The sequence below is a fragment of the Monodelphis domestica genome, chromosome 7, assembly GCF_027887165.1.
Source record: "Monodelphis domestica isolate mMonDom1 chromosome 7, mMonDom1.pri, whole genome shotgun sequence".
Classification (NCBI taxonomy): Eukaryota; Metazoa; Chordata; class Mammalia; order Didelphimorphia; family Didelphidae; genus Monodelphis; species Monodelphis domestica.
The window spans coordinates 280,554,186-280,581,564 of NC_077233.1; the positions used below are offsets into that span (position 1 = coordinate 280,554,186).

The 27,379-nt window shown below is 53.8% G+C and overlaps 2 protein-coding genes across 5 annotated transcripts in view; one reads left to right on the plus strand and one right to left on the minus strand.

Moving 5' to 3' along the window:
• The window catches only part of LLGL1 (LLGL scribble cell polarity complex component 1), a 76,505-nt gene extending 74,907 nt beyond the window's left edge, over nucleotides 1-1,598 (plus strand). For all 3 annotated transcript variants that reach the window (XM_007497863.3, XM_007497864.3, XM_056803925.1), the window contains exons 21-22: nucleotides 467-546; nucleotides 848-1,598. In XM_007497863.3, the coding sequence (XP_007497925.2) occupies nucleotides 467-545 (79 nt within the window). In that variant the 3' untranslated portion in view covers nucleotide 546; nucleotides 848-1,598. The remainder of the gene's footprint in view (nucleotides 1-466; nucleotides 547-847) is intronic.
• Nucleotides 1,537-27,379, minus strand: part of FLII (FLII actin remodeling protein) — a 33,972-nt gene continuing 8,129 nt past the window's right edge. The window contains exons 2-30 of one of the 2 annotated variants that reach the window (XM_056803922.1): nucleotides 23,027-23,137; nucleotides 22,818-22,889; nucleotides 20,525-20,605; nucleotides 18,305-18,390; nucleotides 17,997-18,158; nucleotides 17,807-17,910; nucleotides 17,318-17,493; nucleotides 16,767-16,924; nucleotides 14,665-14,749; nucleotides 13,882-14,029; nucleotides 12,121-12,254; nucleotides 10,734-10,946; nucleotides 10,291-10,470; nucleotides 9,801-9,883; nucleotides 9,635-9,709; nucleotides 9,470-9,553; nucleotides 7,363-7,537; nucleotides 7,074-7,178; nucleotides 6,777-6,968; nucleotides 4,703-4,891; nucleotides 4,472-4,611; nucleotides 4,013-4,259; nucleotides 3,779-3,933; nucleotides 3,629-3,689; nucleotides 3,420-3,548; nucleotides 2,996-3,102; nucleotides 2,625-2,730; nucleotides 2,482-2,547; nucleotides 1,537-2,228 (exon numbers count right to left, since the gene is read on the minus strand). In XM_056803922.1, coding sequence (XP_056659900.1) covers nucleotides 2,094-2,228; nucleotides 2,482-2,547; nucleotides 2,625-2,730; nucleotides 2,996-3,102; nucleotides 3,420-3,548; nucleotides 3,629-3,689; nucleotides 3,779-3,933; nucleotides 4,013-4,259; nucleotides 4,472-4,611; nucleotides 4,703-4,891; nucleotides 6,777-6,968; nucleotides 7,074-7,178; nucleotides 7,363-7,537; nucleotides 9,470-9,553; nucleotides 9,635-9,709; nucleotides 9,801-9,883; nucleotides 10,291-10,470; nucleotides 10,734-10,946; nucleotides 12,121-12,254; nucleotides 13,882-14,029; nucleotides 14,665-14,749; nucleotides 16,767-16,924; nucleotides 17,318-17,493; nucleotides 17,807-17,910; nucleotides 17,997-18,158; nucleotides 18,305-18,390; nucleotides 20,525-20,605; nucleotides 22,818-22,889; nucleotides 23,027-23,137 — 3,759 coding nt within the window. In that variant the 3' untranslated portion in view covers nucleotides 1,537-2,093. Of the gene's footprint in view, nucleotides 2,229-2,481; nucleotides 2,548-2,624; nucleotides 2,731-2,995; nucleotides 3,103-3,419; nucleotides 3,549-3,628; nucleotides 3,690-3,778; nucleotides 3,934-4,012; nucleotides 4,260-4,471; nucleotides 4,612-4,702; nucleotides 4,892-6,776; nucleotides 6,969-7,073; nucleotides 7,179-7,362; nucleotides 7,538-9,469; nucleotides 9,554-9,634; nucleotides 9,710-9,800; nucleotides 9,884-10,290; nucleotides 10,471-10,733; nucleotides 10,947-12,120; nucleotides 12,255-13,877; nucleotides 14,030-14,664; nucleotides 14,750-16,766; nucleotides 16,925-17,317; nucleotides 17,494-17,806; nucleotides 17,911-17,996; nucleotides 18,159-18,304; nucleotides 18,391-20,524; nucleotides 20,606-22,817; nucleotides 22,890-23,026; nucleotides 23,138-27,379 lie in introns of both variants that reach the window. The other variant, XM_056803923.1, reaches the window with a different exon arrangement.

Genomic DNA, 27,379 nt, shown 5'->3' on the forward strand with positions numbered 1-27,379 from the left:
CAGACCTCCCACTCAGTATATTAAATGGGTGTTCACACCTTTTTGTGGTTAAAATGGGTAGATCTATTTTAAGTACTGGGTTTACACTTTGGGGATTAAATCTAAAAATAGCCAGATTCCAATTTAATCTTCCCAATCAAGGAAGAGCCTTCATTGTCCAGTCTTCACAGGCCAAAGACCTGTGCTTCAGTCTAATTCTCCTAACTAGATCTGACTTTGGGCGAGTCATTCGCCTGCTCTACTGCTAAATGGGGAAAAAAGGGAATTCCCTCTTCCCATTCTTGTGGGTCCTCGCAGGAGAGAGTGGGGTGGGAGCGTGAGCCAGAAGGCTTTGGGAGACACAGGCCTGTGTTCTGAGCCGGGGAGGGGAATCGAGGCAGCGAGCCTCTGTGTGCCCTCCTCCCCGTGCCGTGAGACGGCGTCTGGGGCTGTCTGTCCGGCACTGTCTCCTCTCACCCCCTTCCAGCTCTTCAGAGGAAGCTGAGAAAAACCTGAGGAACATAGTGGAGGACGACGGCCGATCTCCAGGAATCCTGATCAAGTAAGGTGAGAGCCGGGAGCCTCGGCCTGGAGGCCTGTCTGCTTCCCTGGAGGCTCCCCTCTGAGCCCCTGGGGATGGAGGCTGGGCCAGGCCTGGACACAGGAGGTCCGGGTTCCAATCTGGCCTCAGACACTTCCCAGCCGAGTGACCCAGGCCAAGTCACTTGAAGGAAGGGAAGGTGAGGGGTTAAAATAAAACAAGGGAGCACGCTGGGCAGGAGGGAGGCCGCAGCAGGATGCGCTGGCTATCCCCTTAGTCCCGCTGCTGGCTTCTAGAGCCGACCAGCCATCCTTTTTCTTCCTCCAGGACCCAGGCTGTTGCCTGAGGCTCAGCCTTGGAGCCCAGTGACAGGAGCAGAGCCCGGGCTCAGGCGGGGCCCACAGCCCTCGGATACCGTCCCTGTAACATAGGCTTGTACCTTCTAACTGGCGGGGCAGACGCGGCCGCCCCGGACCCCCGACCCCGCCTGCCCGCAGGCCCCCCCCGAGCCGACACTGCGAAGTCTTCCCCGGAGGAGGGCAGAGAACGGGAACCCGGGACCCAGGGAGCTCCTCGCACCCAAGACTAGAAGGGCAGACTCCGTCCCTCGACGCCTGTGTGGCGGAGGCCTCCCCCTCCTCCCCCGCTCATGCTGAGGACCAGAAGTGGGGCGAGGCCGGGCTGCCACCTCCACCCCCCCCCCATGCCCAGGAGAACCTGGCCTCCTGAGGCTTTCCTCTGCCCAGAAGCACAAGCCTGGCCTGGCGCCCCCTGGAGCGAGTGCCGAGGTGGGGGAGCCGCCCCCCCCTCTCCTGGTGACTGTGGCCCAGGCGAGCCAGCACAGGCAGGGCGGGGACACTCTGGGCCTTGGACAGAGATTTGTGCCCCTCGTCCGGCTGAGTGTGTCCGGCCCTCTCAGGCCCACCAAGGCGCCGCCTGCCCGGCCACGGGGCTGGGGGGCTTCTCTTGTAGAATGTATCCTTTCTGGGGGGCCTTTTTGTTAAGATTAATTAGCCTTGTTTTAGGTATTAAAAATACTGGTTTTTAATATTGAAAATAAAGCGTTTAGTATCTTAAAGGGCCCCCGTGTCTTCCTGTCATGCGGTGAGCCTGGGGGGCCCCCGAGAGGAGGGTTCCAGGGGTGCCGCGGCCTGCTTCATTGCAGGAACCAAAGGCCTCCTGCGCTCCCCTCTCACCTCGGCCAGCCCGAGGGGTGCGCGTGCCTCGCAGAGCAGGGCCCACACTAGGCCTGCCTCCGGCGCCTTCCCCGCCCCCACCAGCCACTTCTCTCCGCGCCAGAACCAGAACCGAGTTTTATTCTAGTACAATGTGCAGGGCGTGTGCTGGGGTGGGGGAGGGGCCCCCAGGCAGCCCCCATCTGCCCAGCCCTCTGTGCTTTGGCCATACAAGAGCTTCAGAAAAAGGGGCGCAGGCTGGGAGGCCCGGAGGCGGCGGGGAGGAGGGAGAAGCCCCCCCCTCCGCCCCCCCCCCCCCCCCCCCCCGCGAGGAAAAGCCTCTGGAAGGAAGCCGGGCTTGCTGCTGGCACCCGAGGCAGGGCCAAGGAGAGGGCGGCCTAGGCCGGGGGTTTCCGATAAGTGCTCCAGGCGTGGAAGCAGCGCGTGAACGGGTGCTGCTCGTTCCCCTTGCGGACCAGGCGCAGCTTTCGAGGATGCTCCTGGTCCTTGGACCGCATGTGCTGGATGTAGACCTGCCCAGAGGAAGAGAGCAGCTGGGGGGGGGGGGGGGGGGGGGAGGGAGGGAGCAGGGGGAGGGGGGGAGGGAGGAGGGAGGGAGGGAGCCGGATCCCCTTGTCCACCCAAGCAGCCGCCCTCCTCCCTGGCCGCCCTTTGTGGGGTTTCGGTGGCAGGCGGCCCTCCGGCCATCTCTCCTGCCTTTTCCTGGTCAGCTCCGTGTCCAGGAGCCTCGGGGTCTCCCCCAGAGGGCCCCGCGCGGGCACCCACCTGGCAGGCCTTCAGGCTCAGCTTGATCTCCACCTGGCTCGTCTGGGTGCCCACCCACATGTAGACCTGCGGAGGGAGGGGAGCCCGTCACGCCGCGCCCTGTGAGCGCGCGGCCTCGGGCCAGGGCCGGCCGCAGCACTCACCTCGCGCCCGTTGTCCAGCAGCATGATGTCGTCGTCGGCCAGGTCGTCCTGGCAGAAGTCGGAGCACTTCTCCGACACCGAGAAGTAGCCTTTCTCATTGGAGCACCTGCAGAGGTGAGGAGAGAACGTGGGTGGGGGGAGGCCGAGGAGGCGGGGGCTGGGGGCCCCCGGGCGCCCCAGCCTAAGCCCAGGGCCTGGGCCTGCCCCTTCTTCTCCCGTTTACAAGAAGACAGAAGGGGCCGCTGGGCGGCTCAGTGGATAGAGCCAGCCTAGAGAGGAGGTCCTGGGTTCAGGTCTGGCCTCAGCCGCTTCCAGCTGGTGACCCTGGCACAGTACTGATCCCAAGGTGAGGGTCCGGCTCGGGGGCTCACCGGAAGAGGCGGGCGTACTTCATGTAGTCGGCGTCTTCGTCGTAGGGTTTCTGGGCGCCGATGCCCACCCAGAAGAAGTTTTCTGGCTCTTCTCCCTCGTTAATCACCTGTTGGGGGAGCAGAGGGCGCTGGGGTGAAGGGGACCAAAGCCCCCGTGGCCGCACTAAGACTGGGGGCGCCCGTCCTCCGCCGCCCCGGGTGGACCTTCTCGGCAGACAGGATGAGGCCACGTTGAACTCGGGTCTTCCTGCCTCCAGGCCCCCGGTGCCACGGGCTGCTTTAGGGGTGGGGAAGGCTCTCATTTCACGCTGATCCTCCCAGCGGCCCCCGAGGGAAGCCCGGCTGCTCGGAAGCCCGCGGGGCCAGCAGGCTGGGGAGTCGGAGGCCCTGGGCTTCCCCCCCTGGGGGCCAGTCTGGCCGCTACCTGCTTGCTGTACGCGTCGTTGAACATGTGGTTCATGATGTCCTCGGCCAGCTTGGCCTCGTCGGGGTCGGCCGCCCGCCCGACCCACGTGTACACGATGCCTTGGTTGTCGGCGCTCTCGAAGGGGACCTGCGGGAGCAGGAGGAGGCGGGGTTCGGGGCGCCCCTCCCCACGGCCCGGCCCGCCGCCCCGCCCGGCCCGGCCCTCACCTTGAGGATGAAGCAGAATTCGGAGTTGAGGAGGCCCGAGTCCGTGTTGATCTGGATACACCTGGGCACAGCCGGGCCGAGGAGGGCGGGTGAGCGGGCGTCCCCTCCCCCCGGCCCCGCCCCCGCCCCCCCACGGGCAGCGCCAGGTACCGGGTGCAGAGGGCGCTGCCGTTGGTGCGGACGTGGTAGAGGCTGGGCTGCTGCGTGCTCTCCGAGGCCTTCCTCTTGCCCTTGTGGATGATGAACCTTCTCTTGAAGTGCGACAGGAACTTGGGGTTCTCCTGCTGCTGCGTCATGCGCACCACCTGGGGGAGGGGAGAGGGCCCGTGGGATGGGGCGCGGGCTCCCCGGCGCCCCCCCAGCGGCTGCCCTCGGGGCGCTCACCTCCAGCTTGCCCGGGAAGAGGCTCTCAAACTTCTTCTGCAGGCTGAAGGTGAAGGTGAGCCAGCCCATGTTGGAGGCCTCCCGGCCCTGCCAGAAGTACACCACGCACTGGAAGTCCTCCTCGGGCTGCTTCTCCTCCGCCCCCGCCTCCTCCTCCTCTCCGTCCTGCTCCGCGGCGCCCTCGGCCGCCCCGCCGGCCGCCTTCGGCTTCCTGTCCTCCTCCTCGTACTCCACAGGGATCCAGTATCTGTGGGGAGGCCGGCGTGGGTGAGGCCAGAGGCCGAGGGTGGGGGCCCCGGGGGGCTCAGACGCTTCCTGCGGGACCCTGGGCAAGTCCCGTGAGCTCCACCGCTTAGTCCTTCCGGTGTGCTGCCTGGGAGCCACCAGACGGCACCGATTCTAAACGGGAGCTGAGGAGGGAAGGGAGGACGGGGTGGAGGGGTGGCGGCAGGGTCCTACCTGCAGAGGAAGACATAACAGTCCTGGGTGTGGAAGTGGCCAAACTCCTCCTCAGGCAGACGGGCAAACTTTTTGCCTTCAAGGACGAAGCCCTCCATGCCATCCAGGTCCTCGTTCCACTCTTCCATCAGCTGCTCTGCCTGCCGGGCGACTCGGCCGTCAGGGCCAAGGCTCTTCCTTCCCCTCCCCAAGATGGCCTTGCCCCTCCCTCCGGGCCCCCCCTCCCAGCACCTCAGCCAAAGCCATGGCGGGTTGGCGTGGAAGGAACAGGGCCGTGAGGTCGGCCTTCATCTGGTCCTTCTTCTCGGTGTCCTTCTTCACTTTGCCAGCCAGCCCAGCGCCCTGCACCACCGACTCCGCGTTTCGGGTGTAATCCACCTTGAGCACATCATCCCAGTTCTTGAACTTGGCCTTAAACACCTGGTGGGGTTTTCAACAAACGGTCACTTGTGTGGATTCTGTTCTCCTCTCAAAAACACTATTTGGCATAGAGAAAGGCTATTTGGGCTCTCTGGGAAGCAGAGCTCGGCATGGCTCATGTAGAAGCAAGGAAACCTTATTTTAAAGACACCACCAGCAGCAGCAGAGCCTCTGGGTGGCCCAGCAGATAAACGGCCAGTCAGGAAGACTCACTTACTAGCTGTGAGACCCTGAACAAGTCACTTCGCTTGTCTGCCCCAGGCTCCACATCTCTACAACGAGCCGGAGAAGGAAATGGCAGACTTAGTCACTTTTCCAAGAAAAACGCAAACATAGGGTGGTCATGGAGGGTCAGACACGACTACAAATAGACTGGAGAGCAAGAATAACAAGCCCAGGAACAAGTGCGCCGAGACCTCGGGGTCTTTTTAGGGGTGCCGTGCGCCATCTGTAATGGTCAGAGTCGTTCTCGCGTGGGGCCAACTAGAAGGGGAACATTGACCTTGTATAAGCGAGGGCCGTTGTAAGTAACGGAATCCTGTATGGGCCAAGCACTGGGTCAGCTGTTAGACTGATCTCGGGAAGCCTAAACGTATGTATCTTTCAAGGAGAGGCCGAGGCAGAGACAGGATTCAGGGATAAGATAAGAACTGCTAACGAACACCAAAATGTCCAAGGAACAAAACTCCAACCAAGTGCTTCCCACGAAGCTTCTTGCCTGCACGCAGGCCTGACTTAAACTCTCCTCTAACTGAAGACTAGACTCTGCCTTACTAGCTTCGACCTCACGATGAACCTTCCGTGTAGACTGAACGGCTTCATTTAAATCATCTCTGGCTGTCAGCACAGCTTCTCTCTCCCAAGTCAGAGACGCACCAACTGGCTGGGGCGCTTCCCCAGAGTTCCTCCCCAGAGGCAGGGTCAGAGCTTAGCCTCTTCTCTCCAAGGGCTGGGAATGGAAAAGCCCTTCAGTCGCTTCACTCTGGATTACAAATTGGGAAGTTTTCTTCTTCCTCCTCCAACCTCCTTTTGTTTCACTCCAACTGCCACAACTCTTTCAGAGTGAGCGCTCAGACCAGCCACTCCCCTTCCCTTTGACTGCCAGAGAACCAGGAACCCAGAATTCTTTCTGCCTGGACTTTATGCCCTTCCCTTAAAGAGCCAGCATGAGAACCTCTGCTTAGTTTTCTTAAAGACGACAAACTTCTCTGATCTTAAACATTCTTCTTCTTTTGCTCATCAATTGCCCAGAGCCACCCAGCTGGGAAGAGTCTGAGGCCCTATTTGGACCCAGGACCTCCGTCGCTAGGCCTGGCTCTCCATCCACTGAGCTACCCAGCTGCCCCCCTTAAAACGTATTTGTGATGAACTCATTAAATTCCTAAGGGGAGGCCGGAGTTAGAAGGCAGGAGCACGTTTCAGGATTAAGGAGAGAAGGAAGGGACAGCAAGTTCCACGTGTCTCAAACGGAGCTGGCTCAGGAGCCACAGCTTGGTAATCAGGAGGGCCTGAGTCGAACCCTGCCTCAAGTGCTTCCGGGCAGTGTGACTACAGGCCAGTCACTTCACACTTATAAGCCTGTTTCCTCATCTCTAAAAGGGAAGTACTGGAGGCATCTGGGAGGCCCCGAAGATAGACCTGGGTTCACGTGTGGCCTCAGACATTTGCTGGCTATGTGACCCTGGGCAAGTCCCTTAACTCTTGATTGCCTAGCCCATGTCCTTTGGACTTAAGGGTGTTATACAGAAAGTAAAGGCTTAAAAAGGGGTGCAAGGGTCCTTGGAGACAGACTAGGCAAAGTCCTTCACTGGTGACCCCTGCTAGGTGACCCCAGGGGCCAGCGATGACCTGAAGCCCCCCCCCTCCTCCACCTGGGCCGCCTCACCTGGCACTCGGTGCCCTCCAGGTTGCGGCTGACGGCGGCGTGCCGGGGCCGGTGCAGCATGCCGCAGAGCTCCTGGCCCAGCTTCAGTGCGGCCGCCCGCACCAGCCGGGGGGACTTGCGGCCCACCCAGATGAACACGTCAGACCAGCAGTCCAGAATGTACACAGACTTGGTGTCCAGAAGGCTCTGAAGCTAGGGGGAGGGGCAGGAGGTAAGCCCAGGCCCAGAAGGGGCCCAGCTCCTCCCAGCCCAGCCAGCACCAGCACCGTCACTGAGGCTCTGGGCCCCGGCACGTACCAGCCTCATGTCGGGCATCAGCTCCACCTTGGGCCGCTTCTTGTGCTCCACAGACAGCTTGTAGTTGATCTGGGGCAGCTCCAGGTACCCCAGACCCAGGCCCACCTACACAGGTGGGGTGAGGGGGTTGCAGTCTGGAGCCCTGCGCAGCGCCCTGGCTGTGAACGTGACCCCCCAACACCTCCCCTGGGGGAGCCTTCCGGGCCAGCGCGGCTCCCCTGGGTCCCTTCCACAGCGGTCGCTGCAGCCTCTGTAGGGAGACTGAAGGCTCACTGAGGAATGGCCTTACCTTGTAGAGTTTGGGCCGAGCGGGGCGGAAGTCATCGGGGACGTGCCTGGTGATCTCCTGGGGCTCCCCCCCCAGAGCCTCCCAAAATGCGGGGGCCTCCTCCTGGCCCTGGGCCAGCAGCGTGATCTCAGCCTTTCCCTTCCGCTCGTTCTTGTTCATCTTCTCGGCAAACAGCCTAGGAGCCCGGGAAAGGCTGAGTGTGAGGGAGAGCCGAGCCTGGAGGCCAGAGGCCTTGGGGGGTTTCAATCTAGCCTCAGACACGTCCTAGCTGGGAGACTCTGCCTTAGATGACTAAGGAAGGAAACGGCAGCCCCATGGCTCTCACTTCCTTGCTGGGAGACTCTGCCTTAGATGACCAAGGAAGGAAACGGCAGCCCCATGGCTCTCACTTCCTAGCTGGGAGACTCGGCCTTAGATCACCAAGGAAGAAAACGGCAGCCCCATGGCTCTCACTTCCTAGCTGGGAGACTCTGCCTTAGATGACCAAGGAAGGAAACGGCAGCCCCATGGCTCTCACTTCCTAGCTGGGAGACTCGGCCTTAGATCACCAAGGAAGGAAACGGCAGCCCCATGGCTCTCACTTCCTAGCTGGGAGACTCGGCCTTAGATCACCAAGGAAGAAAACGGCAGCCCCATGGCTCTCACTTCCTAGCTGGGAGACTCTGCCTTAGATGACCAAGGAAGGAAACGGCAGCCCCATGGCTCTCACTTCCTAGCTGGGAGACTCGGCCTTAGATCACCAAGGAAGGAAACGGCAGCCCCATGGCTCTCACTTCCTAGCTGGGAGACTCTGCCTTAGATGACTAAGGAAGGAAACGGCAGCCCCATGGCTCTCACTTCCTAGCTGGGAGACTCTGCCTTAGATCACCAAGGAAGGAAACGGCAGCCCCATGGCCCTCACTTCCTAGCTGGGAGACTCTGCCTTAGATGACCAAGGAAGGAAACGGCAGCCCCATGGCTCTCACTTCCTAGCTGGGAGACTCGGCCTTAGATCACCAAAGAAGGAAACGGCAGCCCCATGGCTCTCACTTCCTAGCTGGGAGACTCGGCCTTTGATCACCAAAGAAGGAAACGGCAGCCCCATGGCTCTCACTTCCTAGCTGGGAGACTCGGCCTTAGATGACCAAGGAAGGAAACGGCAGCCCCATGGCTCTCACTTCCTAGCTGGGAGACTCGGCCTTAGATCACCAAGGAAGGAAACGGCAGCCCCATGGCTCTCACTTCCTAGCTGGGAGACTCGGCCTTAGATCACCAAGGAAGGAAACGGCAGCCCCATGGCTCTCACTTCCTAGCTGGGAGACTCGGCCTTAGATCACCAAGGAAGGAAACGGCAGCCCCATGGCTCTCACTTCCTAGCTGGGAGACTCGGCCTTAGATGACTAAGGAAGGAAACGGCAGCCCCATGGCTCTCACTTCCTAGCTGGGAGACTCGGCCTTAGATGACCAAGGAAGGAAACGGCAGCCCCATGGCTCTCACGTCCTAGCTGGGAGACTCTGCCTTAGATCACCAAAGAAGGAAATGGCAGCCCCATGGCTCTCACTTCCTAGCTGGGAGACTCGGCCTTAGATGACTAAGGAAGGAAACGGCAGCCCCATGGCTCTCACTTCCTAGCTGGGAGACTCGGCCTTAGATGACCAAGGAAGGAAACGGCAGCCCCATGGCTCTCACTTCCTAGCTGGGAGACTCGGCCTTAGATGACTAAGGAAGGAAACGGCAGCCCCATGTCTCTCTCCGGCAAGCCAACCCACGGCAGGCAGGGTCCCGGGTCCCCACAAAGAAACGAAGCCTCCAAAAGTCCAAGTCCACAGGCCTCCCTGGCAATCGGCTCTCACTTAAATGCTAATCCTGCCCCTGCCTTTGTGGAGATGACCAGGGAGAAGAGGAGCCCTAAGGGCCAGGCCATGGGAATTCAATGACTTGCCCAGGGTCACCCCGCAAGAAAGTGTCTGAGGCCACACTTGAACCCAGGACCTCCTTGCTGCCCTGCAAACCTTTTAAGGAAAAGGTGACTAAAGGAGAAAAAGGAGGCCCGAGGGTCAGCCCTCCCCCGCTCAACAGGGCAAAGCAGAGGGGGCACCCAGCCCAGGCGAGGGTGGAGGGCCGCACCTGGCTTTGGTAGTGCCGCTCAGCGTGGCTTCGGCTCCCCTCCAGATGTAGATGTCCAGCCCGTGGTCCAGCAGGAAGACGAAGCTGGGAAGAAGGGAGCCGAGCGTTAAGGATGGCCGTGGCCCCCGGTTTAGCTTGGGAAGCCCGGGGCCTCGGGGGACTCACCGGGGATCCAGGGATGTGGCCTTGAGGGGCACCGGCTCCAGCTTGATGTTCTTCTTGCCAAAGACGCGGTACAGCCTGCACGAGTCCAGGGTGGGCAAAGGCTCAGCGGCCGCGGCCGGACCCCCGCCCGCCCGGCCCGCCGGACCCCCAGCCGTCCTCCCCTCACCTGGTGATGTAGTGGGTGTCCTCCACGGTGTAGAAGCCGCTGGCCGAGCCCCCCTCGATGTACGAGATCTCGTGGTCGAACACCTGCGGACAGGCCGGCACTCACTGCCTGACCGGTGCCAGGCCCGCTCAGGGGACACCCAGGGGGAGCCCCGGGCAGGGATGGAATGGGGGGGATGGGGGCATTTCCTGAGCCAGGAGAAGTGAGGGAGGCGTACAGAGACGCAGGCACCCGCGGGCTCCGTGGACAAGGACAAGCATACCAAATGTGAGTGTTGTTTAACCCTCCCCTTCCGTCTTAGAATCAATACCGGGTATTGGCTCCAAGGCAGAAGAGCAGGAAGGGCTGGGCCAAGGGGGTCACGTGACTCGCCCAGGGTCACCCAGCTGGGAAGTGTGGGCGGGCTGGGCAGAGGACAGGGGGACGGACACACGGACCCACGCTCTGCCAGTTCCACGAGCCCCTCCCCCTCCCCGGGACCATGCCGTGCCTGGAGGAACTCCTCGCTCTCGTCGCCCATCTCTTCCCGGATGGTGCGGCACTCGGCTCCCAGGTAGTTCCGGAGGTTGACGGCGTGGATGGCCGAGCAGGCCTTCTTGTCCAGGGTGGCCTCCCCGCCGATCCAGTAGTAGATCTCCCAGCCCAGGGAGCCGCTCTCATCCAGGTACGTCTGGGGAGAGAGAGGAGGCGCTGGGCGGCAGCCTTGGCCCCCCCCAGGCCTCCCGCCCCCCCCAGGCCTCCTGGCCCCCCCCCAGCTCCCCCTAGGCCTCCCGCCCCCCCCCCCAGGCCTCCCGCCCCCCCCCCCCCAGGCCTCCTGCCCCCCCAGCCCACCCCCCAGGCCTCCTGCCCCCCCAGCCCCCCCCAGGCCTCCCGCCCCCCCCCCCCACCTCCCGGCACTCCCCTTCCCCTCTGCCCCGCCCTGGCCACACTGACCTTGAGCACGATGTAGCAGTCGGCCTCGTAGAACTTGCCGTGCAGAGCCTCGTCCACCATGGCGGGCACGAAGTTCTCGATCTGCCAGATGGTGAGGCCGGGCAGCTGGCCCACGTCTTCCGTGAAGAACTCCGAGTAGTCCAGAGGCGGCTTCTCCAGGCCCTGATCCCAGCGCTTGGCCTTGGTGTCCGACATCCTCAGGTCCGCGTTCTCCTGACCACGGCGGGGGGGAGGACGGTCAGGGGAGACAGCCCAGCCGGGACGCCCCCTGGGGGAAGCCAGGGGACCCCCTTCCAGCCTTGTGAGCCCCGCTCTGCCCGCTCGGTCCAGCATGACCGCCGGTGGGGCAGTCAACAAACATCTAAGACCACACGCTAGGGTGGGCGGGTGCCAGAAGACAAAGGCTTCCCCTGCTCACGTTCGCTTCTTTTTTCTTTTTAAATGATGTTTTTTATTCTGTTTGCTTGGGGGTCTCGGGGGGAGTTCATGCTCTAATCGAGGAGACCCCGCCCAAATAATACCGCCTAGGCAGAGCCAGCCAGGAGCTCAGTGGATGGAGAGCCAGGCCTGGAGGCCAGAGGTCCCGGCTTCCAATCTGGCCTCAGCCACTTCTTAGCTGTGTGATCCTGGACGAGTCACCTGACCCTCACCGGGTCAGAACTGACACACAGTAAGGCTTCGGAGATGGACGGGAGAAGCCACTCGGAGGGAAGGCCCACGGGGCGTGGCTCTCTCCTCCCCAAGGACACTCTGGATCGGGCCTCCTCGGTTAGAGCTGCCTCCAGAGAGGGAAGAAAGGTGGCCTGGGAGAGGCCTGGCCAAGTCACCTGACCATGCCCTTGCTCTCGTCTCTGAGCCAATACACATGTTGATTCTACACTGGAAGGGTGTAAAGAAAGGCCTTTGCTTGGCGCAGCCATCGAGAGGTTTCCTGAGCCCAGAAAGCGAGGAGCTAACCCAGACGGCCGAAGCCCGGGGCATCCCGAAGAGGACTGAGGGCTTGCAGGGCCAGAGCGGGGTCCAAAGGCTGGCAGAGGGAACCAGGCCCTGAGGGGCCTCCACCCAAGCTGGGCCTAGAGGAGGAGGGGCGCCCGCCTCTGGGGACTCAGGCCAGGGAGGGCCTTCCTTTGTGCTTATTGGCCGGCTTCCTTCAAGCCTCGGCTCACTTCCTGTGGCACGAGTGCCGGCCGACCCTGAGACGGCGCCTGCTTTGGATCGGTGCTCCGGGGCCCGGGGCGGGCCCCTTCCGTTGGGTCTGTGTCCAGCACTCGGACACCCCACCTACGGACAGCCACAGACCCCAGCAGCGGACGTCCCTTCCGGCCCACGAGGCCCGGCTCCCCTCCCTCGGCCCGCGGAGTCCGCTGAGGACGGGGACACTCCCTACCTCCAGCTTCTTGTTCTTCTCCTGAGCCACTTCCGACATGCCCTTCAGCACTTGCTTGGCTTGGTCATCCTGGGCCGAGTCTTTGCGCCTGCGAAGGCGCATCTTCCGGGCCAGCGGGTCCCTGGGGCCACTGCCTGGAGGGCGAAGGGGAAGCACAATTAGCCCAGGGGAGGGAAGGGGATGGCCTCGGCCCCAGCAGGACGGCTAATGAGATGGAACAGGAAAGTGGCAAAGGCTGGAGCTGCCCTAGAAGACGGGCTGGGCTTGGCACCGGCTCCAGTCATTCTAGAGAACCACACGGAAATCTGCCCAAAGGGCTGCACAGCTGAGAGCCAGTAACGGCCCTGCCCGGTCCGTATCCCAAAGAGGTCAAAGGAAAGGGGAAGAGACCCACCGGCACAAACACATTTGGAGCCTCTTTTCTAGGGGCAAAGCCCCGGAGTGCGTGTGATTGTGACAGAAAACCACTGTGGGAAGGATCAGCTAAGGGGCAGGGGGTGGCTCCAAGAGCCAGGCCTGGAGAGGGGAGGTCTGGGCACAAATGTGGCTTCAGACACTTCCTAGCTGGGTGGCCCCATGGCCTAGCCTTCATCGGGCTTCTGCAATAGGCTGTGTATCAATATTCAGACAGAAGGGAGAGGTGCTTTCCAAAAAATGCAGGAAGACTCAGGAAGTGAAGCCAGGTGAAATGAGCAGAATAGGAGGACATCGTAGAGGCACCGTAGAGACAACCACTGGGAAGCCTTGATTACTTCTATCAAGACAAGCATCCCAAGGACTCGGGACAAAAGGTGCAACCCACCGGCTGAGTGCAGAGGCCAGCAGGCTGTAAAACTCACTCTTGTTTTTGGAGGGCAACGCGGCTCACGTGAAGATGTTCTCTACGCCTTCACATGCATAACGGAGAGCCAAATACTTGCCTTTTCAATGGGTAGGGGAGGGTTTGGAAATCAAAATATGTTTGAATGATTGTTAAAATTCAAAAGAAAGAAAGAAAGAAAGAAACAGAATGAACTCGACTCTCGACCTAGAAGTGATGGGGCCGAGATGCAAAAGGAGCCGCCGATATAGAATGTTTTGCTTGACTGGACAGATCTGTTTCAAGGGCTGCTTTTTGTTTTCTCAAAGGAGAGGAGGGAGAGGAAAAGAGGCCTCTTCATTGAAAAGAGATTGCTTGTTCATTAATTTAAAAATGCAGAAGAACATGACTGGCCCAGCCCTCCTTCTCTTAAGACTCTACCTTGATGAGGGTTCTCTACAGTAGAGAACTGCAAAAGCCCCTGGAAGTACCATGTGTACAAGTGAGGCCCACACTTTCAGAGGAGAGCAATAGGGAAACTTACTTGGTTTACTCAGACTCCTGTGTTACAAGGTCCTTCCTTCCTTTTGTTCTATCTCCTCTCTCTGTCTCTGTCTCTCTCCTCTCCGTCTGTCTGTCTCTTTCCCTCCCTCTCTCTCTGCATCTGTCTGTCTTTGTCTCTCTCCCTGTGTCTCTCCTCCTATCTGTGTCTATGTCTCTCCTTCTGTCTCGGTCTATGTCTGTCTGTCTCTCTCTGTCTATCTGTGTCTGTGTCTCTCTTTCTGCCCCCAGTTTGGGCTGGAGTGGGAGATCTGGGGGGAAAAGCTTGACAAAAATCCTCAGCTATGAACCCATCCCTCTCCTAAGCTTAGCACGCAGACTCAGGGACCTCTCTATACATCTTTGGGGGAGGAGGGAAGGAGTCTCGAGGGGATGCCCCTGCCCCTCTCCCCCACACCTACCTGCAGCGGCAGCAGCCACGGTAGCTGGGGAGGCCCCCGCCAGCCGTAGCTGGTTCTGCAGCGAGAAGTCAATATTGTACCATTCAGAGGCCCGGTCTGCGGGCTTTGGGGGCATCACCAGGTTGGGATTCTCTCGCACGTCCAGGACCTGGGGGGAGGGAGGGCCGGAGAGGATGAGAATAACAGCAGTAATACACTAGGCCCAGCCCTCGTCACAAGCCCAGGAGGAGGGAGGCGTGACCCTTGTTTTACAGAGCAGGAACGGGAGGCAAACTGAGGGACTTCCCAGGGCCACATCACTACTAAATGTATGAAGCTGGATGCAAATTCTGATCTCTAGGACTCCATGTCCCATGCTCTATCTGCAGGACCATCTAGATGCCTTTATTTTGAAGATGAAAAAGCTGCTTACAGGGGCAGCTGGGTGGCTCCATGGATAGAACCTGGCCTAGAGATGGGAGGTCCTGGGTTCAAATCTGACTCCAGATACTTCCTAGCTGTGTGACCCTGGGCAAGTCACTTCACCCCCATTGCCTAGCCCTTGCCCTTCTCTCTCTCCCCTTCTCCCCCTCTATCTCAGGGTCAGAGTTGGGATTCTTATATTCATGATAAAGTAGCAAGTCCAGCGGCTACCAGATTAAAATGTAATTGAGGTAGCTGAGTTGCTCAGTGGGTAGAGCCGTGACTTGGGCAGAAAGAAAAACAAATAAGTAAAATAGACTAGAACAGGCAGGCCCCCTCCCCTCTCACTCTCTCCCTGCTGGGCATGTGCCCAGGACTTACTTCTACGTCTGTCAGGAAGTGGATGGCCTCAGGCAGGGTCACCAGGCGGTTCTTGTTCAGGATCAGTTTCCTCAGTTTGGTGCATCTATAGGGACCAAATGGGGCTGACCTCAGAGTGAGGACCTTAGACTCCTGGCTCCCAGGTGCCCAATGTCACCTGTCCAGGGAAGCATCCTTGAAGGCAGAAATTCTTTTTTTTTTATCCTCACACCTTCTGCCTTAGAACTGATACTGTGTATTGTCCCAAAGCAGAAGAGTGGCAAGGGCTAGGTGATGAGGGTCAAGTGACTTGCCCAGGGTCACACAGCTAAGACTGTGAAAGCAAAGATTCTTATTCATCCCCAGAGTCCATGGAAAGATTCCAAGGGGTCTTATAAATAAAAAAAATTACAACTTTTTTCCTTATTGACTCATAAATGAAATTCGGCATTTCTTTCAATTACTAGAAAACATTGTGCCGAGAAGGGGTTCACAGGCTCCACCAATCAATCAACCAGTCAATAAACATGAATTACATGCCTATTATGTGTCAGGCACTGGGCTGTGTGCTGGGGATACAAATGAACAAAGATAGTCCTTGCCGTCAAAGAGCTTAGAAGCTAAAGCAAAAATGTATAATCTAATCTAAATGATCAAAACACAGGGGTAGCCAGGTGACTTCACGGATGGAGAGTCAGCCTAGAGAGGGGAAGTTCTGGGTTCAAATGTGGCCTCAGACACTTCCCAACTATGTGACCCTGGGCAAGTCACTTCACCCCCATGGCCTAGCCTGTATCGCTCTTCTGCCTTGGAACCAATGCACAGTACTGATTCTAAGACAGATGGTGAGGGTTTAAAAAGTAATAACAAATAAAATCAAGACTAAAACTTCCTGAATTCTGACACAGGAATCTGTAATGAGTCCTTAGTCAGGGGACACAGAAATCTAAGCTGCCAGCCACAAGCTGTCAGGAGGACAAGATCACCTGCTTAGGGATGACAGCAGCTTCCACTCCAGCATCCCAGCCTCCCCTCTAGGGGGGGAAATAGGGTTTCTCTTTGGTCTAAACCTTACGTCTGATGTTGGTTTAACATATGGTGGGATTGGTGGCAAGATGGTCTGGCTACTAAAGCACAAAACAAACCCTTATTTTAAAACACTGAGTCATCCTGTCACCCAAAAAGGCTGTGTGAGTTAACAAAGAACAATCCAGTCACATATAGTCAAGATGAAGTATCAAGCCTGATGTGTCTGCTAGATTAAAATGTAATTGGGACAGCCAGGTGGCATAGTGGATAGACTGTCAGGCCCAGAGATGGGAGGTCCTGGGTTCAAATCTGACCATAGATACTTCCTGGTCGTGTGACCCTGGGCAAGTCACTTGACCCCCATTGCCTAGCACTTACTGCTCTTCTGCCCTGGGACCAAAACACAATATTGATTCTAAGGCAGAAGGTGAGGGTTTTAAAAGAAGATTTTCAGGAGTATATAAACTTAGAGAAAGAAAAAATGGGTATCTTTACTTAAAATAATTGGGGTTTTTTTTGTATTTTATTCTATATGGCAAGGTTTAATTAATGAAAATGATGAATCCTGAGAAATGAATGTATTTGAATCTACATTGTCAGAAGTTCTAATTGTCTCAAATATGGGTATTGTGATGGAAACACGTTGTGCAAATTAAAATAACACAATTTCTTTGCAGGTCTCATTGTTGGCACTAATTGCGTTCTAGCTATGATGTTTAAAAACACTGATTCTGAGAAAGAATCCACAAGCTTATTAAAGAGACTGCCAAAGGGGTCCATGAAACAAAACAAAGGTTAAGAAGGGGTCAACATGCTCAATGATGTTAGAAGTTGTTTGTAGTTTTGTTTTTTTAAACATTAACCTCAATCTCCCCACCCAAAGTTTAGTAGGAAGTATTAACGTAGGAAGGAATTAAACCAGACTTCAGAAAGAACTCCCCAATCTCAAGGCTTGAGACACTGGGATGAGTGTCTCAAGCTGGCTCTCCAAGGCCTTGGTGTTTCTCAGCTGAGTCTGTTAGGAAGGACCTGGGAGTTGGGGAAGAGGGACTAACGCGTATTTCCTCACCCACGCCCTTAGTCCAGCATCTTACCTGCACAGGCTCTCAGGAATGAGTTCCAGGTTGTTGTTGGCCGCCATGAACTCCTCCAGGTTGGCCAACTTACCAATGCTGGAAGGGATGCCATCGAAATCCACCTTGTTGGAGTTCAGGTATAACTTTTTCAGCTTAGTCAGTTTGCAGATGGCAGACTAGAGAGACCAAGAGTTCTGTCAAGGCCAGGCATGTGGTCCACTGAGGCCGACCCTATCTTCCCACCCACCCCTAGCCGCTGCCGAAAAAGAAAGTTGCCCTACCATCTCACAGACATTTTCCTTTTGGGAAGTAGCTGGCTGACTACCTCTCTCTCTCTTTCTCTCTCTGCCTCCCTCCTTCCCTCCCTCCCTCCCTCCATTTGTGTACATACGTGTAGGTGTATGTATGTATCTCCCACCCTTCTAGCCAAGGACCACAATCCCAAGCGATCCCAAATCCCAACAGAGGCACGTGCACTCTACTCCCCAGAAACGGCCCCGTCCCTCTCCACCTTCCTCCCCAACAAAGGTTCTGGCGGGGCCTAGGTGACGAGGGGACGGGCCACGCACTGGAAGAGAGGTGAGCTGGTTCCGAGACAGATTCAGCGTCTCCACCTGGACCCACTGGTCGATGCACAGAGACAGCTCCGAGATCTGGTTGCTGCTCAAGTTGAGGCGGCGAAGGTTGGGGAGGGTGTACAGGCACTCGGGCACCCAGGTCAGGTCATTGCAGGACAGGTCCACGTCTGTTCAGGAGCCAAGGAAAGGGGGACGGTCCTCAGAATGTGGGGCAGAAGAACCAGAGAGCCCCAGCGCTCCCTCGAAGGCCACCTCCAACCCCCAAAAGCCTCTCCCTGGCCCAAGAGGACAAGAGGGTCAGGCAGTGGAAAACACTGACGGAAGAGTTCTCTGGAAGATGGAGCCCCCGGCCAGTGGGTTTAATCTATATGGAGCCCCTTCCTATCCCTCATCTTACTAGAGTCCAGGGAGGAAGAGCAGAGAGCAGGCCTGGGCCTCGGACCACCTCCTTCCCTCAGCCGCCCCAACCCCATCCCTCACCGGCAAGGCTGGTCAGGCCCTCCAGGCTGGTGGGAAGGTTGCTCTGCATGCGCTGGGTGTTCCGCAGGTGCAGGGTCTGCAGGGCCGTCATGGCAGGGAGCTGCCTAGAGAAGGGAGAAGGGTGGGGACGTGGGCAGTGAGGAGAAGGGGGGAGGGCGCCCGGGGGGCAGGGCAGGGCCCCGCTTGCTACCTGAGCTGGGCATGCATGAGCGGGTTGTTGTTGAGAATCAGCGTCTGCAGGTGCACCAGGCGTCTCATCTGGGGGGGCAGGCTCTCCAGCCTGTTGTCGCTCACATCCAGGTACAGCAGGTCCGTCAGGTTGATGAAGAGCTGGTTGGGGATGTTGTCGATGCTAGTGGGGAGACAGGAACAAGGGGGAGAGTGTCAGGCTCGATCCGCTCCTCACATGATGCCCTGGAGCTGTGGGATGCTGTCTCCATGGCAACCCCACCCAGCCCAGAGATCAGCCCAGCCTGCAGACAGGAAGGCAGGAGGCACCTGTTGTGGCTGAGATTGAGCACCAGCATGTTCTTGGCGTTCTCCAGCTCCCGGGGGCATTCTGTCAGCTGATTGTAGCTCAGATCCTACAGGCCAGAGGTGTAAAAGAGGAGGTGAGAAGAGCGGAGGCCCGGTCTCAGCCACTTCCTAGCTGGGTGACCCTGGGCAAGTCACTTAACTCCCACTGCCTAGCCCTTACTGTTCTTCTGCCTTGGAACCAATATTTAGTATTGATTCTAAGATGGAAGGTGAGGGTAAAAAAAAAGGATCAATACTTAGTGTCAATTCCAAGACAAAAGGTAAGGGTTAAAAAGAAAAAAAGATTTAGCGAGACATGTGATCAATTTTAGGTCTACAGTAGCTCAGAACTAAAACTCAAATAATCTACCAGCAGGAATGACAAGTGGGCACCACCATCCCAGGAGGTCACAAGAGCTCGAATCCACCAGAAGTAACAAGACATTTAAAAATGAAAAACCTTTAAAAGCTTGGAAACAAAACCCCAAAAAAGCCTGGAAACGGAATTTCTCAACCTACTTAAAAATCTTCTCCACAAAGATTTTCAGTGGGTTTTGAACCTATTACCCAAAAATACAGAGATGCAACTCTTCCAATTAGCTTGCAAGGGCATCTGATTGCCTTTGGGGAAGACGGAGATGTAGTCATCATATTTTAATAAAAATCTTTGAATTGAAAAATCAATGTCAGAGAAAGAGCAGCCAGTGACTGCAATTCTTACATGTATCTTTGAAGACTCTTTTTCAATTATGAGTCATTAAAATCAAGTATTAAAACAAACTTAGAATGAGCCCTTTGAATCACTTTATCACAACGTGTTAAAAACCAAGATTCTTTTTTTCCCCCTAAATTTAACCTTTACTTTCTGTCTTAGAATCAATATTATGTTTCGGTTCTGTGAAGACTGGATTTAGCTATCTCCTGATTGTAACAATGGAGATACTTGTCTAACAAAATCAGGGATGTCTATACCCATACTTAATTTAGGAGGATGACCTTCAACAGACATGTGCAGAAACAGCTGACAGACCCCTGGACTCTCCTAAGTCAAGCTTAAGCTACCATTGGTACAGATGAGATGCAGGAAAGTGATATAAAACCGTCTATATAGTTCATGTAACTTCCTCTCGCCGCTCTCTTTCCCCAGAGAGGTGGCTCTGGCTGGGCACTTGCTGTGAGCAGGATGCCAGTTCGATCCTTGAACTCTCTCTCTCTTCCCTTGGGGAAAAGGTCTCTCTCTCTCTCTCCCTCTCTCTCTCTCTCTCCCTCCCTCTCTGTCTCTCTCCCTCTCTCTCTGCCTCTCTCCCTCTCTCTCCCTCCCTCTCTCTCTCTCTCTCCCTCCCTCTCTGTCTCTCTCCCTCTCTCTCTCTGTCTCTCTCCCTCTCTCTCTTTCTCTCTCTCTCTCCCTCTCTCTCTTTCTCTCTCTCTCTCATTCTCTCTCTTTCTCTCTCTCCTCTCTCTCTGTCTCTCTCTGTCTCTGTCTCTCTCTGTCTCTGTCTCTGTCTCTCTCTGTCTCTGTCTCTCTCCCTCTCTCTCTCCTCTCTCTCTGTCTCTGTCTCTCTCTCTCTCAAAAAATCACCATAAACTTCCAGCTGACTAGGGTATTTTATTATGGGATTTCCTTGGTGACCAAATTTAGATTTTAAGTCACAACCATAAAATTATCCTTTACAGGTTCAAGGCAGAAGAGTGGAAAGGGTCAGGCAATGGGGGTTAAATGTAAGCCCAGGCTCACACACCTAGGAAGTACCTGAGGCCAAATTGGAATATATACAAATAAAAATTTGGACTAGATGGGCATGGAGAAAGAAGAGGGACAGAGCTGGGATACAATGTGGACTGAGTCTAGCACATACCTAGAAACTGATTTTCGTTTTTTATTCTTTTAAAATAAAATCCTTTACCTTGACTTTTTTTCCTCTAATTTTCTGCTTTCTCCTAAATCCAAGGAACCAAAAAATTGAGAGTTTGTAGAATAGAATTGAGTTCTGGGCAATAGATATTTAAACTCGATCATTAAAAAAAACCCCACTAAAACACATTCATGAGAAACAAGGCATCTCGGCATCACACATCAATATAGCGGAGTGTTTTTTTGTCTCTGAAATTCATTCAGGAATCTAAGTGTTGTGGGTATGTCTTATAGGCTGGGGTGGCTATAACATAATCTTGGAAAAGCCCTGAATAAGTGGCGTTACCTACCAGGACAGAAAGGTCATCCAGCTGGAAGATGTCATCTGGCACTCCAGAATTCTTCAGGCTGTTGGCTCGGGCCACAATTGCCTGCAAGAAAAGCAACATGACTCTAAGATGAGGAATGTCAGGGACACTCAGGAACCTCCAATGGGCTCCAGCTGTGAGAGGAAGACAGCTTGTGGAATAAAAGGAGCCAGGAAATTGCCGGGCCTAGGAATTAGGCCTCACAGCAGCTCCCCAGGCAACTTTCTGTCAGACCTTGGACTAGTCAATTGAATCTGTAAAATGGGACTGAATCATCTCGAAGGCCTTCCTGCTCTGATAAGTCTATGAATTTGTAGTCTGGTCAGTAGGGAAAATAGGGTGTGATTTAGCATAAGAATATCAAAAAGAAAAAGAGAGGGACAGAATATAATCTAATTCTCCAAGTAAACTATTGATAGAAAGAACAGAAAGGACTCAATGTACAAAAACATTCAGGGAACTATTATCCTTGGGAACAACAGGCTAGACACAAAAAATGTCTAAAGATGAATGGCCTCACACCCTGTGGAGTATGAACAAAGAGGCAAGGATTCTGCAATCAGAGAAACATGAGAGCCATGCAGGATGATGAAAAGTAGGAACCAGGGCTAGGAGGGCCATCCGTACCGCGACAGCAACAAAAATAACGTCAGCACGGAGAAGAAACAAATCCAGGTCAAATCTGACATCAACACCATGCAAAGTGAGAGCATGCGTGCTGGGGAAAAGAGCCACATAGCCCCAGGCTCAATGATAACACGAGATGATGATATTTAACTCGTATTTGAGGACAGTGGCGAGGCCTGGAGTCAGAAAGACTTCTTCCTGAATTCAAACCCAGCCTCAAACACTTCCTACTTGGGCGACCCTGGTCAAGTTGCTTAACCCCAATGGCCTCGCCCAGGACATTCTTCTTAGAACTGCTAGGGAGACATGTAAAATGGAGATTTGAACCCCAGGCTTCAATTCCCAGAAGTCCTTGGTAGTTCCCAGAATTCCCTAAAATCTCACCAGAGTCCTCACCTGGGCCAAGAACAAAATGGGTATTTAAACTGACTGTACTGCCTATTGCTGCCCTCTCCCTGCTTCAGCTTCTAAGCACACGTGGCTCTCTACCTAGCAGGCAAGACGTAGAGTAAGTGGTTGTGAATGGGCTCTGGGCCTAGGCACAGGCCTTTCGTATTTTGCATTTTCTTTATTTCTTAATTCTAATAATCTTTAATAAACCTCTAAAAATATAACTCTTAACAGAGAAACACATTTTAATTGTAACAGACAGAAGGTCAGGGTTTCTAAAAAATAAATTAAATTGACCCGCTTGCCATTTCTGACAGTATGAAAGCATGTCACCATCATATGGCACAAAGAATTGGAAAATGAGGGAATGTCCATCCACTGGGGAACGGCTAAACAAATGGGGTGTGTGTTGGGGATGGGACGCTACTAGGCTATGAGGAACGATGACGAAGATTTCAGAAAGACCTGGAAAGATTCATGTGAACTGATGCAGAGGGCGAACTGGACGCAGCAACTGCAGATGACCATTCTCTGTGGAAACTTGGCCACTCTGAGCGAGGCAGTGATCTGAGACAACCCTGAAGGGCTCATGACAGGGAATTCGAAGAACTGCCGCCTCAGTGCACTGAGGATATCACTGTGAAGATTAAAATTTAGGGGAGACTGAGGCAGGTAGAAATTAGTTTCTCTCTGCAAGGAGTATTATTTTTTTGAGGTTTATTTAAGATTGAGAACCTAAGAATATGCAAGTAAGAAAAGCACGTGTCTAGGCCAGAGAGAGGCCTAGACACACCCACTCACATCTTGCCTGCTAGGTGGAGAGCCGTGTGTGCCCCGATGCGCAAGTAAAAAGAGGGGCAGAGCCTATTCACAACCAGGTTTAAATACCCCATCTCGCTCTCTGCCTAGGTGAGAATTCAGTGAGATTAAAGGGCATTCTGGGGAAGTGGAGCAAGGGCTTCTGGGAATTGAAGTCCTGGATTCGAGTCTATTTTTACAACTTGGGGGCCCGGATGAGTGCGCTCTGACAATGATGACCAATATGGAAGTATGCTTTCTAGGACAATGAAAATAACATTTAAAAGCCTCGATCCCATGCCATAACCTGTCTAGCCACTTCCCAACTGATCGCACCCCGAGAGCTGCCAGAAATATTGTGGAACCCACAGTCCTCCTTTACCCCTGACTGCCTCAGGAAGCAGACCTGACGGTGGTATCTGGGAAGGCGCGCCGGCCTCCTGGCCTGGGGGAGACTCACCCGAAGGCAGGGCAGGCTGGACAATTCCCCGTGCAGAGTGTTCAGGTTGTTGTGGCTCACGGACAGGTGTTCCTAGGGAAGGAATGGGGAGCAGGTGAGGCAGGGCCAGGGGGGTGCAGAGGGACCTCCAGTCATTCTTTGCCCTGCGGCTCCCCCCCCCCCGCCCCCCAGGCCAGGGGACAGGCCAGCCAGGGCGCTGGTGCTCTCACCAGTTTCTGAAGGGCTGTGAGCTCTTCTGGCAGGTAGCAGAGGCCTGTCCGGTTCAGCTTTAGCCACCGTAAGCTGGTCATGGCTTTTACATGTTCAGGAAAATATCCGCCCTGGGGGAGAAGAAGAGAGGTCAGGGGAAGTGCAGCACCTCGGAGCCCCCCCCATCCCTGCCCAGCATGTCCCTGGCCTCACACACCCGCCCCAAAGGAGGCGGCCCTCCTAGCCACGGTCTCCTCATCTACACAATGGAGACAATAAGAGCGCCGTCAGTACCACAGTAATGACAGTACTAATGGCATGGATCCCTGCAGCCTGAGAGGAAGGTGTGATGGGAACGTTCTCCTCCTGGCACAGGGGGCCAATCTGGCCTCAGACACTTCCTAGCTGCATGACCCTGGGCTAGTCATTTAAATTCTTGTTGGCCTCAGTTTCCTCATCTGTACAATGGGGGAAATAATAGCACCTGCCTCCACAGGTTCCCGTGAGGAGCAAAGGAGATAATAATTATAAAGGATTTCACATAGTGCCTGGCACATGGCTAAGTACTATCTAAATAGAGGAAATTGTTATTTTTAAAACTGTCTCAGAGCCTCTCAATTTCCTCATCTGTTATAGAGATGGCCTGGCACATCGAAAAGAATTCTAGAATCAAAATGAAACAATCAAATTATCGATAAAAACTTATAAAATATATTCGTGAACATTTAAATCATTAAATAAATTAAAGTGAGCTCACCTCTGCTACTTACTACCTGAGTGGCACTGAACCAATCACTTCACTTTCTGAGCTGCCTTCCTTTATCTGTACAATGACGAGCTTGGATGACTCAGTCTTTAGAGTCCCTTCCAGTTCTCAGGCCTGAGTTATGATCCAATCTTCCCAAGACAAACCCTGATGTTACTCCAGGTCCTTCACACTCTCGGAAAAACATCTCGCTCTGGCCCTTCCCTCCGCTCTCTCTTGTAAACCTCAAAATTTCTTAGACTTATAAATGTTGGAAATTTCGCCATTGGGAAATTTCATACTTGAAAAATTTCCTATTGATAGTGGGTCTTGGCTATTGGAATGTGAACCCCCTTGGCATGAGAGTTTCCTCCTCCTCCCTTCTTAAGATTACTTTAGGACAGAAACCTTTTGCTGAACAATGGAAAGGACTTTGACCTATGCTTAAGCATAGAACAGGAATTTCTTTGAGTCATGATTGATTTTAGAATTGATACAATGGAGATACTTGGAATCAATCTCCACCCTACTCAGTCCTAACAGGATTGAGGAAGGGCTGCAGCCTAGATCAAAATTTAATTATTCCAATCTCTACCCTACTCAGGTTAACAGGATTTAGGAAGGGCTGTAGCAAAGGATCAAAGATTTAATTATTTGAAAATATGACCTTCAATAGACATGTGCAAAGCCAGAGACCTCTGGGCGGTCCTGGGTTAAGCTAGAGCCTCCATTGGCACAGGGAAATTGATGGACAGTGATTGGTAGATATGAGAACTGAGGGGAGGGAACTTGGATGGTTTCCTTAAAGAGAGAGGGGTCTGAAGACTCAGGGTGGTGGTTGAGGAGTTTGTCGGAGTGGTTGCAGGGTGCTCTGAGAAGCTTGCTCTGAAGGAAGCTGAAGGTGGGGGCCTCTGAGACTGTTTCTCCATTTTGGTCACGTGAGTAATAGGGACTGATCTCTTTTCTTTGCCCCAGCTATCTAAGGGCTTGGGCCTTTTGGTCCAGCCTAAACAGAAGGGGTATTTAAGCCCTATTCCCTTCTCTTCCTTTTCTCTCTATCTCTAATTCCTTTCTTCCTCCTATTGTAATTAAACTCCATAAAAGATTGACTGCTGACTTGAGTTTTCATTTAGGAATTACATAGCTGAATTCCTTGGCGACCTTAAATTAATATATATCAGTCTTTTAAAGTGATTTCCTTGTCACACTCTCCATCCATCCTCCTCCCCACTGCCCCATCCCCAAAGCTTGATGGGCTCTCTTCTGCTTCTTTGATTCTCTAAATCCTGTCCTTCCTCCAACTCCCATTCCCAAAGGCAGGGACACTGTGAAGCCTTCCCCATGCCCAGCACCTACTGCTCGGACGGACACTCCTCTCAGCCTGTCCTATTTTATCTCCTAATGATTTCTCATGTATGCCTATCTTGGATCCTGCCAACCCGAAGCTAAGCTTTTTGGTTGCTGTCTGATCATTGTATCTGACTCTTTGTGATCCCCTTTGGGGTTTCCTTAGCAAAGATTCTGGCATGGTTTGCCATTTCCTTCTGCTGCTCCTCTGACAGATGAGAAAAGGGAGGTGAACAGAACTAAGTGATTTTCCCTGGGTCACACGGCTGGGAAATGTCTGAGGTCACATCGGAACTCAGGTCTTCCTGAGTCAAGGCCCAGTACTTAACCCACAGCACCACCTGGCAGGCCAGAATCTGAGCCAGAGGCTCTTCACCACTTTTCACATCATGGCATTACAGGAAACCCTATGGGCCACTTCACAGATGTTTTTAAAGGCATGAAACAGAATTACAAAAGAAAACAAGTATAATGAAAGTTACTAAACCATCAAAACAAATTTGTGATAAAAATATATCAGGTCTAATAACGAGAGTAATTTCAAAGTGGTGATGCCTGTAAAGGCTCTTCAGAGATATTTGTAACCATTGTAATTATGACAGGAAAATAGCTGTGATTTCTAATGATAACAAAGTCACAAGTACTGCTGTTAATACTATTGTGATTTGTTGCCAACATTCATAATAAAGTTACAAGTGAGGGAAAATAAAACCTTTTTTTACCATCCAAGTTGAAGCCTCCCCCGCCAACATCCCAAATCTATGTAAATCCAAGGTCAAAAGACCCTGCCCCAAGATCAATGAAAAAAGAGAGAAAGCAAGAAAAAGGAAGGAAGGAAGGAAGGAAGGGAGGGAGGAAGGGAGGGAGGGAGGGAGGGAGGGACGGAGGAAGGAAGGAAGGAAGGAAGGAAGGAAGGAAAGGAGGGAGGAAGGGAGGGAGGGAAGGAGGGAGGAATAGGGAGGGAAGGAAGAAAGGGAGGAAAATAAGCATTATTGAGTAACTGCTAAGTGCTTTACAAAATACTATTTCATTTGATCTGAAATCCAAGTCCCAGTTCTGCCACGAATGCTCTTTGTGATCTTAGGCAAGTCATTGATTTCTTTCATCCTTGGTTTCCTATCTGTTATGTGGGCCTTGCACCAGCAGTCCCATAGCACTGTGATGAGGACCAAATGAAAGGATGTCCATTAAGTGGTAGGTCTTTGGGCAGCATATTAATTGCTACCCAATAAAATTCTACCCATCCTTCAGAGCTCAGCTCAAAAACCACTTCTTCCAAGAAGCTTTCCCTGAAGACAGAAGACTCCCCAGTGGAAGTGATTTCTTTCTCACTAGATGTCAAAGCACTTTGTATTCTCCTACCATTTAAATATAGAAATTGGAATGTGACCTTCCTATACAATGTCTTATTTTCTCCTCCTAGAGTACAGATAAGTCTGTAGAAAAATAGAACTGTTAAGGTTTTTTATAAACAGAGTATCTAGGAACAGACTATTGGCAAACCGGTGATGTTAAATGTTGCCAAGGAGCACAGCCTTCAAGGAATTGGGAATCTTTCAGGAAGAACAAAAGCAGCTTCTAGAAAAAGGGGAAGAGTTTTGTTTGTTTGTTCAATTGGTAGAGAGAAGAGAGAAAAAATACTTAATTAAAAAAAATAAAGAAAATCTAATAAATCTGGACTCAAGCCAATGAATGGCATCTTAGCCCTGTCCCACTGGAGCTACAACCAAAGGGGAAGTCAACTCTTAGTAGGTAACTGAGGGTCCGAGGCACCCACGATGTGTGCCCTGGGTTACCTGAATCCAGATTGATCTTTGAGGGTTATCTGAAGTTGATGAGAACAAGAGAGGACAAGCTTCTTGCCTAGAGTCAGAGCCACAGAATATGCAGGCAGGGGACCAGGACTCAGCTATTCCATTCAAAATTATGATGGTGCAGTGGCGGTGTATGCAGATTGCAGAGGGAATAGGACTAAGACCTAGCCATCCCATCCAAGTGGGCAAAGCCTGGCCCTGACATAAACTTGGAAGACAAGGGAGAAATACAATGGTTTAAGAGAAGCCCAAGAGGTAAACCCAGAAGAAGAAAACTGTTCCACAAGTTGAGAGAGAGCACGCCTCAGAAAAGAGAATGATTTGGCCACAAGGACTCCAAGTTGAATGAAAAAAATGAAGCAAGATATTTAAAAATGGAATTGAAGCTCTTAAGAAAAAATACTGTCCACATCCAGAGAAAGAACTGTGGGAGTAGAAACACAGAAGAAAAACAACTGCTTGATCAC